This window comes from Nannospalax galili, unplaced genomic scaffold (genome assembly GCF_000622305.1).
Source record: "Nannospalax galili isolate Female #2095 unplaced genomic scaffold, S.galili_v1.0 scaffold305, whole genome shotgun sequence".
Classification (NCBI taxonomy): Eukaryota; Metazoa; Chordata; class Mammalia; order Rodentia; family Spalacidae; genus Nannospalax; species Nannospalax galili.
The window spans coordinates 642,587-661,896 of record NW_008356258.1 but is presented as its reverse complement, the minus strand read 5'-3'; the positions used below and the strand labels follow the sequence as shown (position 1 = coordinate 661,896).

Genomic DNA, 19,310 nt, shown 5'->3' with positions numbered 1-19,310 from the left:
TCCAAAGGCCAAAAATGTCAAAAGTATTTGGGAGCTTGTATCTAATCCTTAAAAGATTTTAGGGTTACCTCTTCAGAGGGGGGAATGTTGAAGGGAGGGAGTGGGCATGGATTTGATCAAAACACCTTATATGCATGTATGAAATTTTATAAAAATTAAAAAAAATAAAAGAAGAAAAAAAAGATATTTTCTGTATGACTGGATAAATGCTACTCTTATATTAAATAAAAATCCTAGTGTTACATATGGGATACTTCCTTATGAGATGCTGGTTAGAGAGGCTGCAGATTCCCCCTGCTCACCGAAACTAGATAAGACTCAATTGCTGAAGACACCACACACCCTGGTTGCACACATAAAGAAATCAAGCTGGAACTGAGTTGAAAGCTTCTTCCCTGTTGGCTTTCATAATTCTGAAAGGTGCTAGGTAGGCTGCTGGGGAAGAAAAGGCATTGTTGGGCTTACCCAGCAGCAAACCCTGTAAACTGCAATACCAACCTGCTAAGCAAGATGCGCCTACTACTGATTACAGTGGCATGACCATTATGGGGCAACCACTACTGGCTCACTGGATATAAGATAAACTTCACAGGAGATAATTCATGCTCAGTTCTATAAAACTAGTTAAAAAAAAAAAAAAAAAAAGACCAGGTGTGGTGGCGCATGCCTTTAATCCCAGCACTCAGGAGGCAGAGGCAGACGGATCTCTGTGAGTTCAAGGCCAGCCTGGTCTACATAGTGAGTTACAGGACAGCTGGGGCTACAGGGAGACCCTGTCTCAAAAAGACAAAAAAAAAAATTTCATTAATTAATTAATTAAAAAAAAATCCATGGCTGGAGAAGCCATGGGACCTAGGGAAGGACTTACTACTGTTGTTCAGCTAAATTGACATGGCATCAAATTGCATTCTTACATTTATGCTTATACCCATAGACAAATTCTACTCTTAATCAGTGGAGCTTCTCTTTGCAATGAAAGCAGTGAATATAGCAACTCTTAGCTGCTCAAGGTGCTGAGAATAAAGAAAAGTTGAATGCTCTGCCCTTAACAGGACATTTATAGCACCCTCTCTAAGGCTCAGAACACTGTATAAGAAGGAATGGGAAGCATATAAAAACCAGAAGAGTAGGAGAAGTTCTGTGAAATGCCATCTCTGGGCATGACAGAGCCATTGCAATCAGGAGCTCACAGCAGTTGTAATTGGCCTACAGAAGACTGGGCCAGTCAACAGTTAGGCATGGATAAAGGAGGAGAATACGGAGTTCTACTCCTCCCCGATGAATTACTGGCTACTAATGAGAGGCTGGGGTGGGAAGGCAAGTCGCTGTTTTAGGTGTGTACCCACTGACGAGCCCACCAGGCTCCACTGGAAAATTCTAAACCCAGAGTCATACAAATGGCCCTGGTTAAACTCAACAGTTCACAAAACAAAACCAAATACCATCAACATGAGAAAGGGATCTGTAAGGAAGTGGGGTGACAGAAATGTGGTAAGAGAGGAGACTGGTAAGAGGAATGGGGGTGATAATCAGAATGCATCATATGCATGTATAAAACTCTCAAAGAACAATTTTAATTTCTTTTTTTTTTTTTTTTTTTTTTTTGGTCTTTATTTTGAGATGGGGTCTCCCTGTAGCCCCAGCTGTCCTGGAACTCACTATATAGACCAGGCTGGCCTTGAACTCACAGAGATCTGCCTGCCTCTGCCTCCCAAATGCTGGGATTACAGGTGTGTACCACCACAGCCGGCCCAACAAATTTAATTTTAAAAAATCAAAACTTGAAAAGTACTACTGAAGTTTAGAAAAAAGTAAGTGTATTAGACAATATTTGTAAATGCATTTATTTCATTTCTATCACCTTTGTAGGCATTTTAAACATTAGGAGCATCAACTCCAATAACTAGAAGGAAAGTCAGTATAAATTACTACAATTCTAAACAGGAAGTTTTATTTTGTGTATATTGGATTTCTGATCATTTAAAATATTTTAAAATACTTTGAGTAATGAGATATGAAAGAAACAGATCTAAATTGGCACCAATGTGTGGCATGAAGTTTTCCTGCCTTCCTACCTATGGCCCTTTCTCATAATTGGTGTTACTTGACGAAATGAGTAGCACCTGAGATACATGATTGGTCCATGATGATAAACAAAACCCACTGGGCACATAAATGAATAAGACAATGGCCAGCTTGACAGTCCATCATGGGGAGCCATGAAGAATCTACTAACTTGAATGCTTCTGTTCCTGAGTAACACTTCCATAGACTATGTGGCCAGTCAAAGTCAGCTAGAACCTCATCATATCCCTGAGGAGCCTTTCAAGTGAGGTACTGGTTATCTGGATTTGTGCAAGAGACTGGGTAGTATCTTCATGCTCCTTGTTAAAAATGGCTAAACACTTTCACGGTGAGCTTTTAGTATCTATGATCCAAGGCAGAGGGAGAGGTTCTGCCTCTCCAGTCCTAACTACAGGAACATTCATGGATGGCCATTGCATCAACATCTCACTCTACCCAACTGCCTCCAATGTACTACCAAGAAGAGGCCATATTCGTGAATAAGGGGGCAGTGAATATGACATGTTTGCTATATTCTAATAGAACTTACAGTTGACCCAACATCCACATTGATATGCTTGGTAAACCTTCCCTTCATCTACCCAAATGGGGAGATGAGGAGTGTACTACCCCAAAATGCACCAAACTAACTGAGCAACCACCCTGTACAAACAGAATCTGGTATCCAATATCATGATTTATTCTGTTAGGGCACCAAAGTCTTCAAAGCTATTTAATCCCCTATTTGTTTCTGTTTCTGTCTAAAAGAATCAATTTCGTTTCTTCTGAAAAGAGCCACAAAGTGACCAGTTCCTTAGTACTGAAAATTATTAACTATTTTTAAATATATCAGAAAACCTAAAACTCCAGGGAAAAGAAAAAAAAAATTGTCTAAAGTCAGCAGCTACTGTGGATTTACAATTCACAGCTTCGAAAAGAAGTTTCCAAGTTCACAAGGTCAGAGAGCTACATTTTAGTTCTGCCAATCAGGATGAGATATGGCTGGCCCTTTCATCATACCTCACAAATCTGGGAAACCTTTCACCACCAGCAGACCCAGGAGACATCATCAGATAAAACATCAGCACGTCAGACAGTTCATAACCTCAAGATGTTGGATAATGATCCACATGCACTTTTTTTCTTCCTTTTTTCAACCAACAAGAATGCTCAGAGAAGAGGGCTTCCAGGCACATACCTCTGCATCAACACGTTGAGCCATTTTAAAGCCTGGTGACTACAGATGTGCCCATGACTCTGAACCCTTAACATACAACTGCCTTGAAAGTCTTCAGTTTGGATGTGGATGATGAATTAAAGTTCTGGGAAAGGCTTTTTTCATCCATCTGGAAGCTGATGACACCTTAAGTACTCTTTACTGCCTATCTGTCCCAAAGAAAATGCTGTGATTTAGGAATAGTAAATAATCCTGCTGAAGAAAGCTGCCAGGTACAATGAAAGGGACCTCTGAGGTGCCCCAGCAAAGGGAACAGATCACAGGCTGAGATCAGAGAGAAAACCAGGAAGATAGGGATTAAGAGAAGAAAACTGTGTCAGTGATAGATTCCAGGATTTGAAGAAGAGGAAAAATAAAAAGATTGGCAGGGAAGTGGATGGTCCAGACTGGAGAACAGACAGCCTGGAAAAAGAACTGGGTGATAAAATTGAGGAGGGACTTTGGTGACCCTCAAAGATGAAGATGGTCCGGAAGTTTGGGGAGGCCAGGATTGGGGAGACGGGCAGCCTAAGGCAGATATTCCAGTGGCTACAAGAGAATGAGGAAAATGAAGAGGATGCTCCTGGGGATGCCAGAGTCAAGAACAGACTCCAGAAGCCTACTCCCTGGCTGAGACGGCTGACCTATGTGACTAAGACACTGTGGGAAAGTGGGCTCTGGGTTCCTAAGCTAGGTCACAGAAGCCCCCTCCTTCTGTCCCTTGTTCTGGGAAATGCCAGCTGCCAGCTTCTGAGGACACTACAGTCAGCCCATGGAAAGGTCACAGTGGAGAAGAACTAAGACTTCCTGAACCCACTTGTCAGCAAAGAAAGGAGTCACTGGAAAGTTGCCTCCATTCTATCAAGAACATAAATACATAGGGTTACAAGACCAAGATTCCGTTTCGTTTCTCTTGTACTCACCTTCCTCTTATATATCACTGCACATTTATGTTTTTCAAATAAAATTTCCTTCATGTCAAAACTGAGACTGAAAACCCCAAGGTTTATAGTACGAATACTAAAGCTGTTCTGAGCAATTTCTCTGGATTTAGCCAGTTTCAATGCTGCAGTACATCCTATGAGTATGCCCTATACATCCTATGCCCTATAAGGGCAATGTGACTTGCCCCAGGTCAGAGAACCAACAAGGGGCCACACCAACACCAAACCCAGGTGCTTTGGTTGGACTCCATGCTTCTAACCACACCACCCCGTCCGCCCCCAACAAAGGGGGGAGCTGATTTAAATGGGGCTCTAGGCTTCTTTCTGCTTTGAGGCTTTCTAAGAGGCTGCACACTAAGGGGCTCCAGTGCACTTTAATCCCCATAAGTGATCATGCTTTTCAGCTCATCAGGCTTGCATGGCAAGTGCCTTTACCACTGAGTTGGCTCGCCAGGCCAACCAGACTTTTCAGAAAAGTCAGATTCCAAAAACCCAAACAGAGGGAAGCCAAGTTATACTGCCTAGGGAACTCAGTTCTGGAGTAGAGCTCAATTTGCTGGGTAATCTACCTTTTAATAATTCATTTCATAAATTTTTGGTCTGACATTGTTTATAATCATTTGGTATTAATTCCTCACCATGTCCTTGAGTAGCAGTACTTAGAAGCAAAGGCTCTGCTTTCAAAGCTATGCCCTAGGTTAAGAGTGTGGCTTCTACCAGAGGCCCACCAAATATTATCAGTATCTCATACTGACACATTACGATTTGAATAAGAAATGGCTCATGTGTTTGCTTGGGTTGTTTTTGTTGCTGGTGGGTTTTCTTACTTTGGTTTGTTCTGTTTTATGATCTATTATTATTATTTCATGTGTATGAGTGTATTGCCTGCATGTGGGTAAATGCACCTGAGTTGTACTATGCCTGAGGCAGTCAGAAGAGGGCATTGGATCACCTAGAACTGGAGTCACTGACAGTTGCAAGCGGCCATATGGGTCCTGGGAATCAAATCTGGGTCCTCTGTAAGAAGAATCAGTGTTCTTAACCATTAAACCATCTCTCCAGCCCCAGTTTTGATTTGTTTAGAGACAAGAGTCTCACGTACTCCAAGGATGGCCTTGAACTTGATATATAGCTGAAGATGTCCTTGAACTTCTAATCCTCCTGCCTTTCTTACTGAAGGCTGGAATTACAGACCACACCCAGGTTTATGGGAGGAGGTAGAGCATTTTGAAGGTGGGGCCTGGAAGAAGGACCTTAGATCACTGGGCGAGTGCCACTGAAGTGGACTGTGGGACTCTGGTCCCTTCCTTTCTCCTTCTGCTCCCTAGTCATGAGGTAAGCATAATGTACTAGATGACCACAGGCCCAAAAGCAATGGGGTCACATGACCATGGACTGAAACCTCCAAAATACTGAACATTTTCTCTTTATAACTGACCATTCCAGGTGTTTTGCTATAGCAACAGGAGGCTGACTAACATAGTACACTTTCAGTTGTCCTGATGACTTTTTTTTTCGGTCTTTCTGAGACAGGGTCTCCCTGTAGCCCCAGCTGTCCTGGAACTCACTATGTAGACCAGGCTGGCCTTGAACTCACACAGATCTGCCTGCCTCTGCCTCCCAAGTGCTGGGATTAAAGATGTGCACCACCACGCCCAGCTCTGACAACTTTTTAAAAAATATTTTTATTTATTATTTTTATTTTATGTATACGCATGTATTGCCTGCATGTAGGTAAGTGCACTGGTGTCATGCAATGCCCATGGAGGACAGAAAAGGCTGGCGGATCCCCTGGAACTGGAGTTATGGACAGTTGTTAGCTGCCATGTGGGTGCTGGGATTCAAACCCAGGTCTTCTGCAAAAACAGCCAGTGTTCTTAACTGCTGAGCCATCCCTCCAGCCCCTGCCCTGACAACTTTCAATATTGGATCTGAAGAACTGCAAGGAAGTGGCCACCACTGTATTATTTTAAGCTCCTCACTCTGCAAAAATTGCTGACAATTTGAAGAACATTTTGTCTCCTGCACTGGATTTGGTCCAGTTCTCCAGAGAGTGTGATCTTTCATGACTGCATACGAATGGAGAAGAATTCTCCTCTTCAAGGGGTGCTAAGAAAACCATACATGGTTCTGTAGTGAGAAAGGCTATTTTTAGCCTAAATAAACATTATTTAATAATTTTTTAAATATTTTCTAACAAGCATATAAAAGTGATGTGAACATTCTGTGCTCAGAGGAGAATAACATACATATGGCTTTATTTTGAGTTCTTTCAAAGTTCCTAACAAAATACAAATATAGTTGCCAGAAATTGGTCCAAAGGGGTATAAATTGTGATAGAGCACCAAAACACCCCCAGCATCACATCACTTAATTCCCTAGAGAGGAAAACTCAGCAGAAAGCACAAGGAGAGATGGAGTGCAGACTTGGGCACCTGCAGCCCTGGCTCAGTATGCTTGCTTCTGTCAATTCTCTTATTCTTTGGGGAAAGATTACCATCCCTAAAACCAGTAAAGCGTCTAACCAGGATAAATAATTACTGCCCATGAAAAACAGTCCCCCATTGTCAGACTTGCCCTTCGAATTGATCTTAATAAGCTATTCTAAATGAAGGGGAAAGGAAAAGCATAGCACTAACACATGGTGATTAACTGCAATTCTCCATTTGTAATGTCACTGAAGAGGAAAAAATGCAAAGCACAGACAGATACTGACTAGAGCTTTATAATGACATCAGAATTAGGGTCCATGGTACAGTACACTGACAGGACTATAAACCTGCTAGAGGAGCAAGCATTCATCCAAATGAAAGTATGCAGCACAGACTGTTGAAAACTGGATGAAATTTCCAAAGTAGAAACTATGAGAACAGGTACCAGTGAGAGGCATTGGACATGAGACTTAAAAGTTTGATCAGCATGGTAGATGTAGGTTTATCTACGAATCTTTAAGAGGATTCCAACCACCTGTAAGGTGAGAAAAAGAAACAGACCCTCTGGCTTCTTAGGATTTGTTTGCAACTTAGAAGAACTATGAATCCAGTATGAATCTAGCATGTTGGAGGTCACTGAAAAAATCAACCACCCCTTGAGAACACATGAGAAAACCCAGAAGAAAGCCAAAGACTGGGACATGCTGAAAGGGGTGGGGTATGGAAAGTCCACTCTTTTTGACTTAGCATCTCAATGTCAATAGTGACAGGTAATGGACATTTCCTTAATCAACAGATGATGTGCCTTTAACTTTCAGCATATGTCCAACTAACCCTTGAACACTTCTCATTGCTACATGATGGGGTTCCTTGTTACAGTAATTAAGATACACCTAGCATAGAAGAAACACGTTTATATAAGGTTTCACTAATAATACAATTTATTACAATGTTTTAAAAAATCTTCAGGTGGCTCAGTGGGTAAAGGTGCCTGTCAATCCTGAGGACCTGGGTTGGATCCCCAGAACCCACTCAGTGGAAGGAGAGAGTTTACTCCCAAAAGTTGTCCTTTGATCTCTATACCAAGTGCTATAGCAAGGACCAGTGCTCACAAACATGTGCATGTGTAAAAGCCAAGTAAATATAAATAAATAAATGTAATAAAAAATTTAAAGTCTCCACTCCATAAATTCAAATGATCTTGTGCAAGTGTGTGCACTCATGTGAAGACATAGATGCATGTCCAGGACAAAGGACCAACAACCGATCTGGTGTAATAACAGAAAAGGGTACTCTTGTTGAGTTCAGAGCTCAGAATGGACTAACGAGGAAGATGAGAGCCCAAGTTACTAAAAGATATTAAAATCTGGACAAAGTAGACAAGACCCAGGGTAAGCAAGGCCTGGGGTGCCCTCCTGATGGCCACCACATGCAGTCTCAGGTGAAGACCCTGCCTGGGGGAAATACGAAGGACTTCTGCTTGTGACCCACTGGAATGCTGGTGCTGTGTCATCCCAGGTAAACATTAACAGTAGGAGCCACATGCTTTAAATGAACAAATGACACGCTAATTGAACTAGCAAAAATGTGCATTAATATGAATCCTTTTTACTTATAGTTCTCTTGAAAATTCCTTTAACAACAGTGTTTTATATTTCCAATCTACCACAGAAAAAATAAGTGGAAAAAGAAGTCTGAAAACATTTAGCTGATTAGGGATTTTTATTTTATAAAACTTTTTTCATTTTTAGGAATTGACAGTGGAGTTTAACCACAGTATAAACTGGTCAAATCCAATTTAGTACCTCAAAGGTGCCTTTAAATTTTTTTAAAATTACATGTGCTTATTGTATACGTGCACATGCATGCACCATGGCACCTGTGTGAAGGTCAAAGGACAATTTGTTAGTTCTCTCCTTCAACCATGTGAGCTCTGGGAACTGAACTCAGATTCTCGGGTACTCAGGCTTTGTATACACTCAGCCATCTTTCAGGGAGCCACCACACATAGGGCTGGGTCTTCTAGTAAGTGTAAGGAGTTTCCAATATTTAGTAATAGGTAAGAGTTATGCATTCTCTTAACCTATGTACCACATTTCACTGAGGAACATAGTATTTTGTAGTAAGAAAGCACAAAACCAGACCATCTTTCTCCCAGAACAATTTCTCTTTTTATTCATAGGGACATAAACAATCACTGCCCAAGAGTACTCAGAAGCACACATCCTTCTTAGGGTGGGGCAAGCTAAGCTTATACTCACATGGATAGTGCTACCCTCTGGGAAGTAGAGAACCAAGATCTCATGCGCTGCCTTGAAGGTATCCAGATGCTGTGCTTGGCAGATTATTCCTTACCCAATGGTAGAGCCCTTACCATTCATTGTAATAATCAAAACTTTTCTTCAACATTCTTAAAGAAAAACTTCTTGGACTGTATTGAGCCTTTTAAGCAACCAATTTTAGAAACTGCATTCCTGATTACCAAGGTAGACCCGACATCATACAGGTGGTCCTCAGTACTTTGGTATTCTAAGTACTTTAAAATGTAAATAGCCTAATTGCTCTAATAAAGGAAACATTCAATATTTAACCTGAATTGTTTACTGCTGCTTTTATAAATTTAAAACATTGAGATTTACCAAACCAAATAAAACTTGCAAAAATTTTGTAAATTCATCTTTGTGCATCATCAATCTCCCTCTTTGTGAGATAACTGCTAATATGCCAACCACTAATCTTGCTGTTATTGTTTGTATTTTCAGAACATCACAGTCAATGCCTATCTGTCTAAGTTCCTCACCAAAAATGTACAAGGTTTTCTTCTGTTACTGCCTATAGGTATAAATTGTTATATTGATATTTCACCCTATGTGAGACTTCAACAAAGTCAAATTATATGTCATATTAAAATCATTATGCAAAAGATTTTTTTAAAAAATTGTGTGGCACTCACCTTTAATTCCAGAGCTTGGGAGGTAAAGGCAAGCAGATCTCTGTGAGTTTGAGGCCAGCCTGGTCTATATAGTGAGTTCCAGGCCAGTCAGGGCTACATAGTGAAATCCTATCCCAAACAACAACAAAATCAAAGAAACAAACAAACAAACAAAAAAAGAATTATGGTGTTTTCCAAGGCTTTGCCACTGCAAATCATTTTGACAGTAATTGGAATAGTATTCATTATACTTTTACCACATTATGTCTAACCCCAACTACAACCTCACATTCCCATTTCAGGGATATAAACACCTAGGCTGAGAGGAGGAAAGGAAGCTGAATAAAATTCCAACAGGACCCAGCATTCAAAGTCAGGTCTGCCTCTTCCCAATCCTAAACTCCTAAGTCTTTTGTAGTTACTGCACTCAAACTCACAAACAAATCAAATTGTCACACTGCACAGTTTAAGTAACAAAACCACACATACAAGCTGCATACCCTATTTCATACCTTTAATCCTCGGAAACTTCCTGGGCTAGTTGGAGAGGAACTGGAGGACTTTGTAGACTTAGGAGTGGAGAGCTGGCTGCTTGGAGTTCCATTAACTGACCAGGAGATAACAAAGACGACAGTCATCAAAACCCCAAACAACCCAACCATATGAAAACATTAAGCATAAACACAAAACGGCTCCAACGAAGCTTCAATTCATTCAAAGCTCAAAGCAGGTGACAAATCAGCAAAAAGCAAAAATAATGTATCTCACTGTATTACAAACAAAAAATTCAGACAAGGAATGAGACTAGAATTATTTGCAGTAATAGTGTTCCAACAATGATATCAACAAATATATAAACACACAATGGAATTAGAGATGTGAGTGAGAACCTGTCCATACAACTGACTTCGAGAAAACAAAGACAAATGACTGGCTGTTATGTTTGCCACGGTTTATGATGAAGGCTGTTACATAACTGCCAATATCCATCCTCTATCTTGATGCATACAAACCTGAATTTACCAGCAAGTTCTTATGAGTCTCTCAAATCAACACGACTGTAATCTAAATGAGTGCACATGCTAAACACATGCTTTATCACTAAACTACATCCCTACTCTAACCTTGCTTTCTTGCTTGCTTTTTGAGATAGGGTCTCATTGTGTAGCCATGGTTGACCCGGAATTCACTATATAGACCAGGCTTGCCTCAAATTCACAGAGATCTACCTGCTTCTGCCTCCCAAGTGCTAGGATTAAAGCCATGCACCATCACATCTGGCCCTAAGTGTGTGTGTGTATAATTTTTTTTTTTTTTTTTCTTTTTGAGACAGGGTCTCCTTGTAGCCCCAGCTGTCCTGGAACTCACTATGTAGACCAGGCTGGCCTCAAACGCACAAAGATCTGCCTGCCTCTGCCTCCCAAGTGTTGGGATTAAAGGCATGTGCCACCATGCCCGGCCAGGCCCTAAGTATATTCTTAATAAAAGCTACATAATATTTACTTACTTCATTGAAGGCTACAAAAAGATATTAACTTCTTTCTTTTGGATAATTCCTTCTTTTCTAAAAATTTTTTATTCGTGTGTGTGTACCTGCTTGTCTGTATGTGTACCATGTGTGTGCTACTTCCTGCAGAGGTCAGAAAAGGGTGTCCAGTCCCCTAGAACTAGAGATATGGGCAGCTATGAGCTGCCTGATGTAAATGCTGGGAACTGAACCCAGGTCCTCTGCAAGACCAGCAAGGGATCTTAAATGCTGAGCCATCTTTCCAACCCCCTAAGCAAGTTATTTCTAATCTTTCCAGATTTTATTAAAAATATTTAATTTATTATTTTTATTTTTTATATGTATGAATGTATGTAAGTGCATCCATGTCATGCAAAGCCCACAGAGGCCAGAAGAGGGTATCAGACCCCTGGAACTGGAGTTACAGACAGCTGTTAGCCACCATGTGGGTGCTGGGACTCGAACCCAGGTCCTCTGGAAGAACAGCAAGTGTTCTTAACCAGTGATCCATCTGAGCAGCCCCAGCTTATTTTCTTCACAGTTCAATTTCTCCATTCTTTAGCAAATGTTGGTGGCTTTCTTTTTTCATTTATTTTATATTTTATTTATTACTCTTAATGTATATGAGTGTTATGCCTGCATGTGTATAAGTGCACCTGGTTGTGCAATGCCTGAGGAGGTCAGAATAGGGTGTCAGATGCCTCTGGAACTGAGTTAGGGACAGTTGTTAGCTGCCATGTGGGTGCTGGGAATCAAACCCAGGTCCTCTGCAAGAAGAGCCAGTGCTCTGAACCACTGAGCCATTTCTCCAGCCCCCATGTTGGTAGCTTTCTAAAATTCCCTTCCACAGCTCTGTATTCTTTGGTTGAAAGCTTGAACTGGCACCTATCTAGGAATGGTATGGTCACTCCTGTTTGCAGAGGAAGGTAAATTCACACATTGTATCCTGCAGCATTCTGGTCAAATATTTCAGTACCCTTCCCATACACTCCTAATTCCATCATCTATACCTGTTTCTGCAGTGATCTCACAAAGCTGGTAGTGAATATCTGGATCAGTGTGGTTTTTTTCCTCCTAAGAGTAATTATCATCCCTCTTAATATTAATCTTTAAAGCTTCTGCCCAAAGTAGAAAAAAGCTGCCATCCACTCTTATGAAAAGCAAAGCACAGTCTACTTGCCTTTTTTTTTACACATTAAGGGAGGAAACAATATTATTTTATATCATATTAATAAATGTAGAAATCCAAATGCAGAGGTAAAGGTCCTGAATGAGCTACTCAAGTAAGCACCTGTTTTGAATTGAGGCAGAAATTCTAGACCAAGCAGCATCTGTTATTAGGATCAATTATTTCTAAACAGGGATATCTATATTTATGAAGTCATTTCACTCCTTATATTGTTTGTTTTTATTTTTTAAAGATTTTTTAAAATTATGTGTGTGTGTGTGTGTGTATCTGTATGTCTTTATGTAGGAATGTTCACGTGAATGCAGGTACCACAGAGGCTAGAAGAGGGCATCAGATCTCATGGAGTTGGATGTTATAAGTGGTTGTGGGACATTTGATGTGGGAAGAGCAATGCCTGCTCTTAATCACTAAGTCATCTCTCCAGTGTCCTTGTTCATTTTTTTTAGTCAATAGATTGGAAAACTAAAGAATCCAAACTTTAATTTTCCTAATTATAAACCATTTAGTTATCTAAATGTTCCTGTGCCTGTGTGTGTACATATGTGTATGTGTTCTTGTGTGTGTGCATATATGCATACAGGTAAATAGGCATATGTGTATTACATGTGTTGTGCATGTAAATGTAAAGGCCAGAAATCGACAATAGGTGTCTTCCTCAATCACTCTCCACCACAGTTTTGGAGACAAGATCACTTGCTGGGCCTGGAGTTCACAGATCTGGCTAGGCTGGCTGACCAGTGAGCTGCCAGGGTTTGCCTGCCACTGCTTTTGTCAACCATCAATTCCAGTACTGGGGTTATAGACCCAGGCTTGCATCTGGCTTTTTACATGGGATCTGGAACTGAATTCAGCAGGCTCTTTGCTGGCTAAGTCATCTCCCCAATCCTAATTAATGTCCTCTTAAACTGTTCTAAGAGGGTCTCACTATGTATCCCTGACTGGCCTAGAACTTGTATGTAGACTACTCTGGACTGTGCTCAGAGATAGGCCTGCTTCTGCTTCTCAAGTGCTGGGATGAAGGGCTTGTACTACTAGCTCATGAAGCCTTCTCAAACTTTTTCATTACAAGGCAAAGCACAGAGAACTAAGGAAAGAAAACTACTCTGGCATGACACAATAATGGGCATGTGCACAAACCATGGAATCACAGCCATCAAGAGGGAACACTGATGCAAGTCATGGGCCTTCGGTGATAATGACCCACTGCTGTAACAACTGTTCCCCTTTCATGAGGATGCTGCAATGATGTTACACAGGAAACCCAAATATTCTGCTCAATTTTGCTATGAAACTAAAACTGCTCTAAAAAAACAGTAACTTAAAAACTCTCTTTCAAGGGGGATTCACATACAATAGACATTATCATAGGCAATAAACTAGAACACTTGCTGTGAGTGGAGACTGAATTTCCCTTTCCTTTTAACCTCCATCCTATTTGACCATCTGGATGAGTCACCAGCTCATAAACAGCACTGAGTTTTCACTTGTATCCATTTAGCACCCCACTGAGATGGTGTCAGAATGGGACCAACAGAGAAGTTAGTTCTTCACATGGCTGTTTCTAGAGCAGACAGGTTTCCCTAAAAATATACTCCAGTTAAGAATGGTTTATTATGGGGCTGGAGTGATAGCTCAGTGATTAAGAGTACTAGCTGCTCTTACAGAGAACCCGAGTTTGATTCCCTGTACCCAGAAGATGGCTACTGTCCTTAACTCCAGTTCCACGGGATTTGACACCCTCTTCTGACCTCCACAGGTATTGTACAACATGAGTGCACTTACACACATGTAGGCTATACACTCATACACATAAAAATAATGAATAGAATATTTTAAAAGAATGATTTCTTAGAAAACTCACCTCCAGGGATTTAGTCCATGTCAATAACTGCATGTTCATATTTCCCTCCATATAACACTCATCCGAAGGTGACACTAACCAACACAGCCATGTGAATTATCAATAGCATTTGGAAAGTTCTAAAAATTCTAATAAGGGGCTGGAGAGATGGCTCAGTGATTAAGGGTTAAGAGTGCTGGCTATTCTTGCAGAGGACCCAGGTTCAGTTCCCAGCACCCAGATGGCAGCTAACAACTGTCTGTAACTCTGGTTCCAGGGGATCCAATGTGCTCTTCTGGCCTCTGTGGACATTATACACACGTGGTACACCTACCTACATGCAGGCAGAACACTCATATACATAAGAATAAATTTAAATTTTTAAAAATATTAAAGTGCTAATAAGTCCTTAATTTTCCTTGCTTGCACATTTCTTTGATGTTTTGGGGAGGCTAAATGGAGTTCTGATTCTGGACAGTTCTGTGTGACTCAGCATCCCTCACCACTGCTGCCCATGGAAAATTGTGTGAGATGATCCGCATGCATCTGCACAGTACACCTAATCTACCACCACCTTCCTTGCTCACCCTCCCCCAAGTCCCCCCAACCCCACCCCCAACTATAAGGTAAGAAATAAATTGGGAGGGATTTCAGTCTGATGGTTCCAAATTCTTTGTAATTTTTGTAAGCTATGTTTAAAGAGTCACAACTAGAAATGTAAAACAAGGATTTTTTAAAAATTGTGTGTGTGTGTGTGTGTGTGTGTGTGTGTGTTTCTATGACTGCATGCTCACTCGAATGTGCAACAGAGGCTATAAAAGGGCATCAGGTGCCCTGCTCTATCATTCTATGCCCATTCCTTGAAAGCAGGATCTCTCCCTGAACCCAGGGCTCATGCTTTTTAGCTAGGCTTATAAGCAACAAGCCTCAGTGATCCTCCCAGGATCATTGCCCCTCTCAGAACAGGGGTTACAGGCAAGCACAGAACACTTAGTGTGCAAGTGCCAGGATCTGACCTCCATTCCTTGTGGCTACACAGAAAGCACTTTTAACCACTAAGCCAACTCTCCAGCCCTTAAAATCAGGATTTTATTTATTTATTTTAATGTCTATGAGTATTTTTCCTGCGTGCAATGCCTGTGTGGGCCAGAAGAGGGTTTTAGATCCCCTGAAACTGGAGTTATAGGTGGTTGTTAGCTGCCATATGGGTGCTGGGAACCGAACCTGGGTCCTGAGCAGCAAGTGCTCTTAACCGCTGAGCCATCTCTCCAGCCTCCTAAAACCAAAATTCTGAAGACTTGAATTACAGTTAACTATTGACTCATTTATGTTATCTAGATTGCTATCTATGCATTTACAACACAGTATTTAGCTATTTGAGACCACTCAAAGCAGCACTTCTATCCCAAATAACATTGACAATATGTTTATAAAGCTTCTAGCTCTGTCTGAAATTCTAGTTACTCTCCTGCAATCTTTGCTGCTTTTGTTTGAAGACAGGATCTTGTGTCTCCCAGGCTGGTTTCAAATTACTGGGCTCAAGTGATTCTTCTACCTCAGCCGCCTGAATAGCTGGGTCCGCAGGTATGCACCACAGCAAAAGTAGTCTGCAAAAATCAAGCACTACTACTTCCAATACTGTGGCTTGTAGTGATACAATATTTTCTGCCTCCTGTTGGCAGAGAATGGGGAGAAAACACTATTGATAAATACAGCAGCTCTTTTTAGAATCACTGTGGAGTACCAGCAGCAATGGAGGCTTTCAGTTTTCTATAACTACAGTAAGTGCTAAACATGCTTTGAATGACTCCCCCTGGAAATGACTGCCTCCTCCCAGCTCACTGTATTTTAACCACACACAGACAGCCATATAGCAATCTCCTGATAATAACTGGATCTGTGGTGAGCAGGAAAACTGCATGGCCTGTGCATTTTCAAACATTTCATACCTCACAGACATCCACAGGATTAAGCCAGTACATTCATGGAAATGGAGCAAAGGAAACAGAAATGCAGCAAAAGACAGAAACAAAAACCCAGCAGAGCAACAAAGCCATAAGGATCCTGGCTCACCTGGGGATTTGGCTGAAGAATAGGCACTGGAGAGTCCAGCCCTCTTTACTGTACACAAGCAGTATGCACAGGGCAGGGGGAGACAGTAAGGACAGCGGTTACTCAACAGGTCTAAAAGAAGGGGAACACAGCCTGCCCTAGAGGAAGTGAGGTGGGTGCTGCCCAGGGAGCAGGGCCAAGTGGGGTGTCTGAACAAGTTTAAGGTACTTTTCATGTTCTGGATGACCCCCTGTCAAATCGTGGTTTTGTTTTATTATAAAACAAAGAAAACTTCAGTAATTGCAAGGGCAACAGGCTGGGAGGTAACAAGAACACTGCTACCCACCAAAGGGATTGTTGCTGAAAATTATTTCCTTATCAAGAAATTAAATGGACAAAATTATTAATTACTATAAATAAGTTCATAAAATCTACATATTAAGATATTTATGAATTTTTTAATGCTAAAATATGAAAGCAATGTGACTTGTGACTAAACTTCAAGTTCTGGATCTAAAAATTATAGAGAATTCTAACTCCTAAATAAGTACTACTTTTTAAGACTAATCATTGCTACTATCAATATTGTTTGATGAAGGAAAAGCTTGTTGAAGTTTTCAAGTAAATATATTTCTGTGTGGAACTGTATGTGTTTTGTACCATTCAGAGGTGATACTAAGATAAATATCTACAATTATGTAGAATTCAAAATGCAGTATACAGTGGTCAAAATGTCAAACACTTTCATGTGCGCACCAGTAGAAGACTAGATAGTAAGGCTATTCTTGAGAAAAGTGTCAGAACAAAATACAAGAGTCTCTCTGAGAGACAACTTCAGAAGTCAGATCTAAGTTTTTGGTTTTCCAAGTCTTATCCTTGTTTAGAACTTGGCTACACATGAGCTGGCAAAGACTGTTGAGTTCACAGAAATTTAAGAAAATTGAAGAAAATCTAAGATCAAAATACCTGAAGCTGGTGATTTGCTGCGGCGAGAAGGCCCTGGGCTTTTGTATCCAGAATACTTAGCAGCTGAGGATCGAGAATAGGAGGACTTCAGGACACGACATTCTAGAAAGAGACAAAAGAGCATTTTTAATAAAGCAGGTTTTAATACTAACCAAAGGCACGCCATACGTGATTATAATTTACTGCCTGTAGCTACTGTATGTGTGTGTGTGTGTGTGAACGTACACACATCTGTGTGCATGCATGTAAGAAGTCAAAGTGTCTTCCTCAGTCACTCTGCATCCTATTTGAGATAAATTCGGGGGGAGGGGATCTTATTTGTGTGTGTCCTTATTTGGAAAGGACAGGGAACTCTAACTTGGGAATCTCTTCACTGTCTTCCTTTCCATGTTTTCAAAGCATGGAGCACTGAAATGAGAAAAATAGCTTTAAACAATAACACTGGTCTTTCCATAAGTTGCCAAATAAAATAGCATTTGGAGTACCAGAACAAATTACAGCTACAATAATTACTTTGAACTTGAGTAATTATGAACATGGGTTTTGGAGTCATGTGGACTTGGGATGAGTCACAAACTTGACATTTGCAAACTGGGAGACCTTGCTTATGTTCTAAACCTCAGTATTTTTCCCTAAGAAATTAGTGTAAGAATAAAATCTGCTTCACAGGCTTGTTATGAGGGGTAAATTAGATAACATATTGCCTGTCATTTACTTCAAAATACTTCAATTTATGCAAAAAGATTAAAATGTGAGTTAATTTTAATCTACACCCCAGGGGCAGTAAATTAACATGTGAAGTACACTAATCAAGAAAATACACACCAGGGGAGCCTAGTTAGCATTTGAAAGACTCTAATCAAAACCTTATACAAGGGAGCAGAGGCAACTTCTGCTTAGTCAATTACCATTATGGATGTCAGAAAGTGTTCCAAGGTCTGAATAGAGAGGTCTGTGCATTTGTTAAACATTTGCAAGACACTGCCACTCTTATGGGCCAGTTGCCCCAAAACAGAGCCAAAAAGCTGGAACTTCAGAACTATTCCCTGCCCTTAGGATCAGAACCACCCCAGCATCCCAGCTCTCAATAGAGATTTCTCACTGCCCTTAAGATTTGATCACCTTCTGCCGTGCATCTTTAACCAAATGTCAGAAGCTTAAAAGGGTAGAGTGGGGACTCCAAGATGATAACACAAATTAAATAACTGATGTATGAAGAATATTTGTCTCCTAATAAATCTACTTGTAGAAGAATTAAATCTGAGATTTGCTTTTGATGCCACCTAGCTGGGGGTCTGCTCTCAGCTCCTTTTCTTTGCCAAGTAAAGAATTAAAAAATGAGAAGTTTGCAGTCATAGCACACAGTCAAGGTTTACTGAAGCAAACAGACTCCCCAAAAGGAGAAGGGGCCCAAAGATGGAGTGCGGCTACTCCCCTGTAGAGTCTGGGCTTTTATATTCTAGTGGATAGGAGGTGGGACAGGACTGGGTTCCCCTTTCCAGATCCCTTTGGTTTGGACCGGGCAGGATGCATGCTATTTGTCACACATGTGAAAGCAAAAACTGATTGGGTAGAACAAAAACAGAAAATTTAAATTCCCGCTAGAAGGGAAAAAACCTGCCAAAAGAGCTAACTGTGGACAAGAAGTAGGTCATTGTGGATATGAGTAAGTAATTGGAGCACAGCTGAATCTAGTCTGGGGCCTCCTCCCCAACTATCTGCTTAATTCAGAACTATCTCCTAGTCTTCACTTCACTGTAAAATGTCACTGAAAAAAACCTAGGCGCCATGAGGCCACCTGATAGGAATGCCTGACAAGAAGTCAAGCATTGAGAAACTAGCTTATCAGAAAAACAGGACGTAGTGGTCAAGCCATCTGCATCTGGCAATCCCCGGGGCTCGATACCAGGAAATCAGATCTGTACCATAAGTCACCCACCCAGAATTTAGCAACTTAACTTCCTCATGCTTTATACTCGTTTGAATGGGCCAATAACCATGCTTCTGCTTCTGTACCCCACTTCTGCTCTATAAAAGTGCCAAAACCCAGCATGGGGGCGCGCAAGTCCTCCGAGGAGACTTTGTGCCCACAGGTACCTGTGTACTAAATAAACCTCTTGCTGTTGCAACCCGAAGGCTGACTTGTCCTCAGTGGTTTCACTCTTACA

General features: G+C 41.0%; 1 protein-coding gene across 19 annotated transcripts in view; it reads right to left on the bottom strand.

The window, feature by feature from the left end:
* Dclk2 (doublecortin like kinase 2) overlaps positions 1–19,310 on the bottom strand; it is a 167,217-nt gene that overhangs the window by 39,670 nt on the left and 108,237 nt on the right. For 16 of the 19 annotated variants that reach the window (XM_029556731.1, XM_029556722.1, XM_029556721.1 and 13 more), the window contains exons 4-6: positions 17,143–17,244; positions 16,198–16,245; positions 10,101–10,195 (exon numbers count right to left, since the gene is read on the bottom strand). In XM_029556731.1, coding sequence (XP_029412591.1) covers positions 10,101–10,195; positions 16,198–16,245; positions 17,143–17,244 — 245 coding nt within the window. The remainder of the gene's footprint in view (positions 1–10,100; positions 10,196–16,197; positions 16,246–17,142; positions 17,245–19,310) is intronic. The other 3 variants (XM_029556729.1, XM_008854242.3, XM_008854243.3) reach the window with 1 other exon arrangement.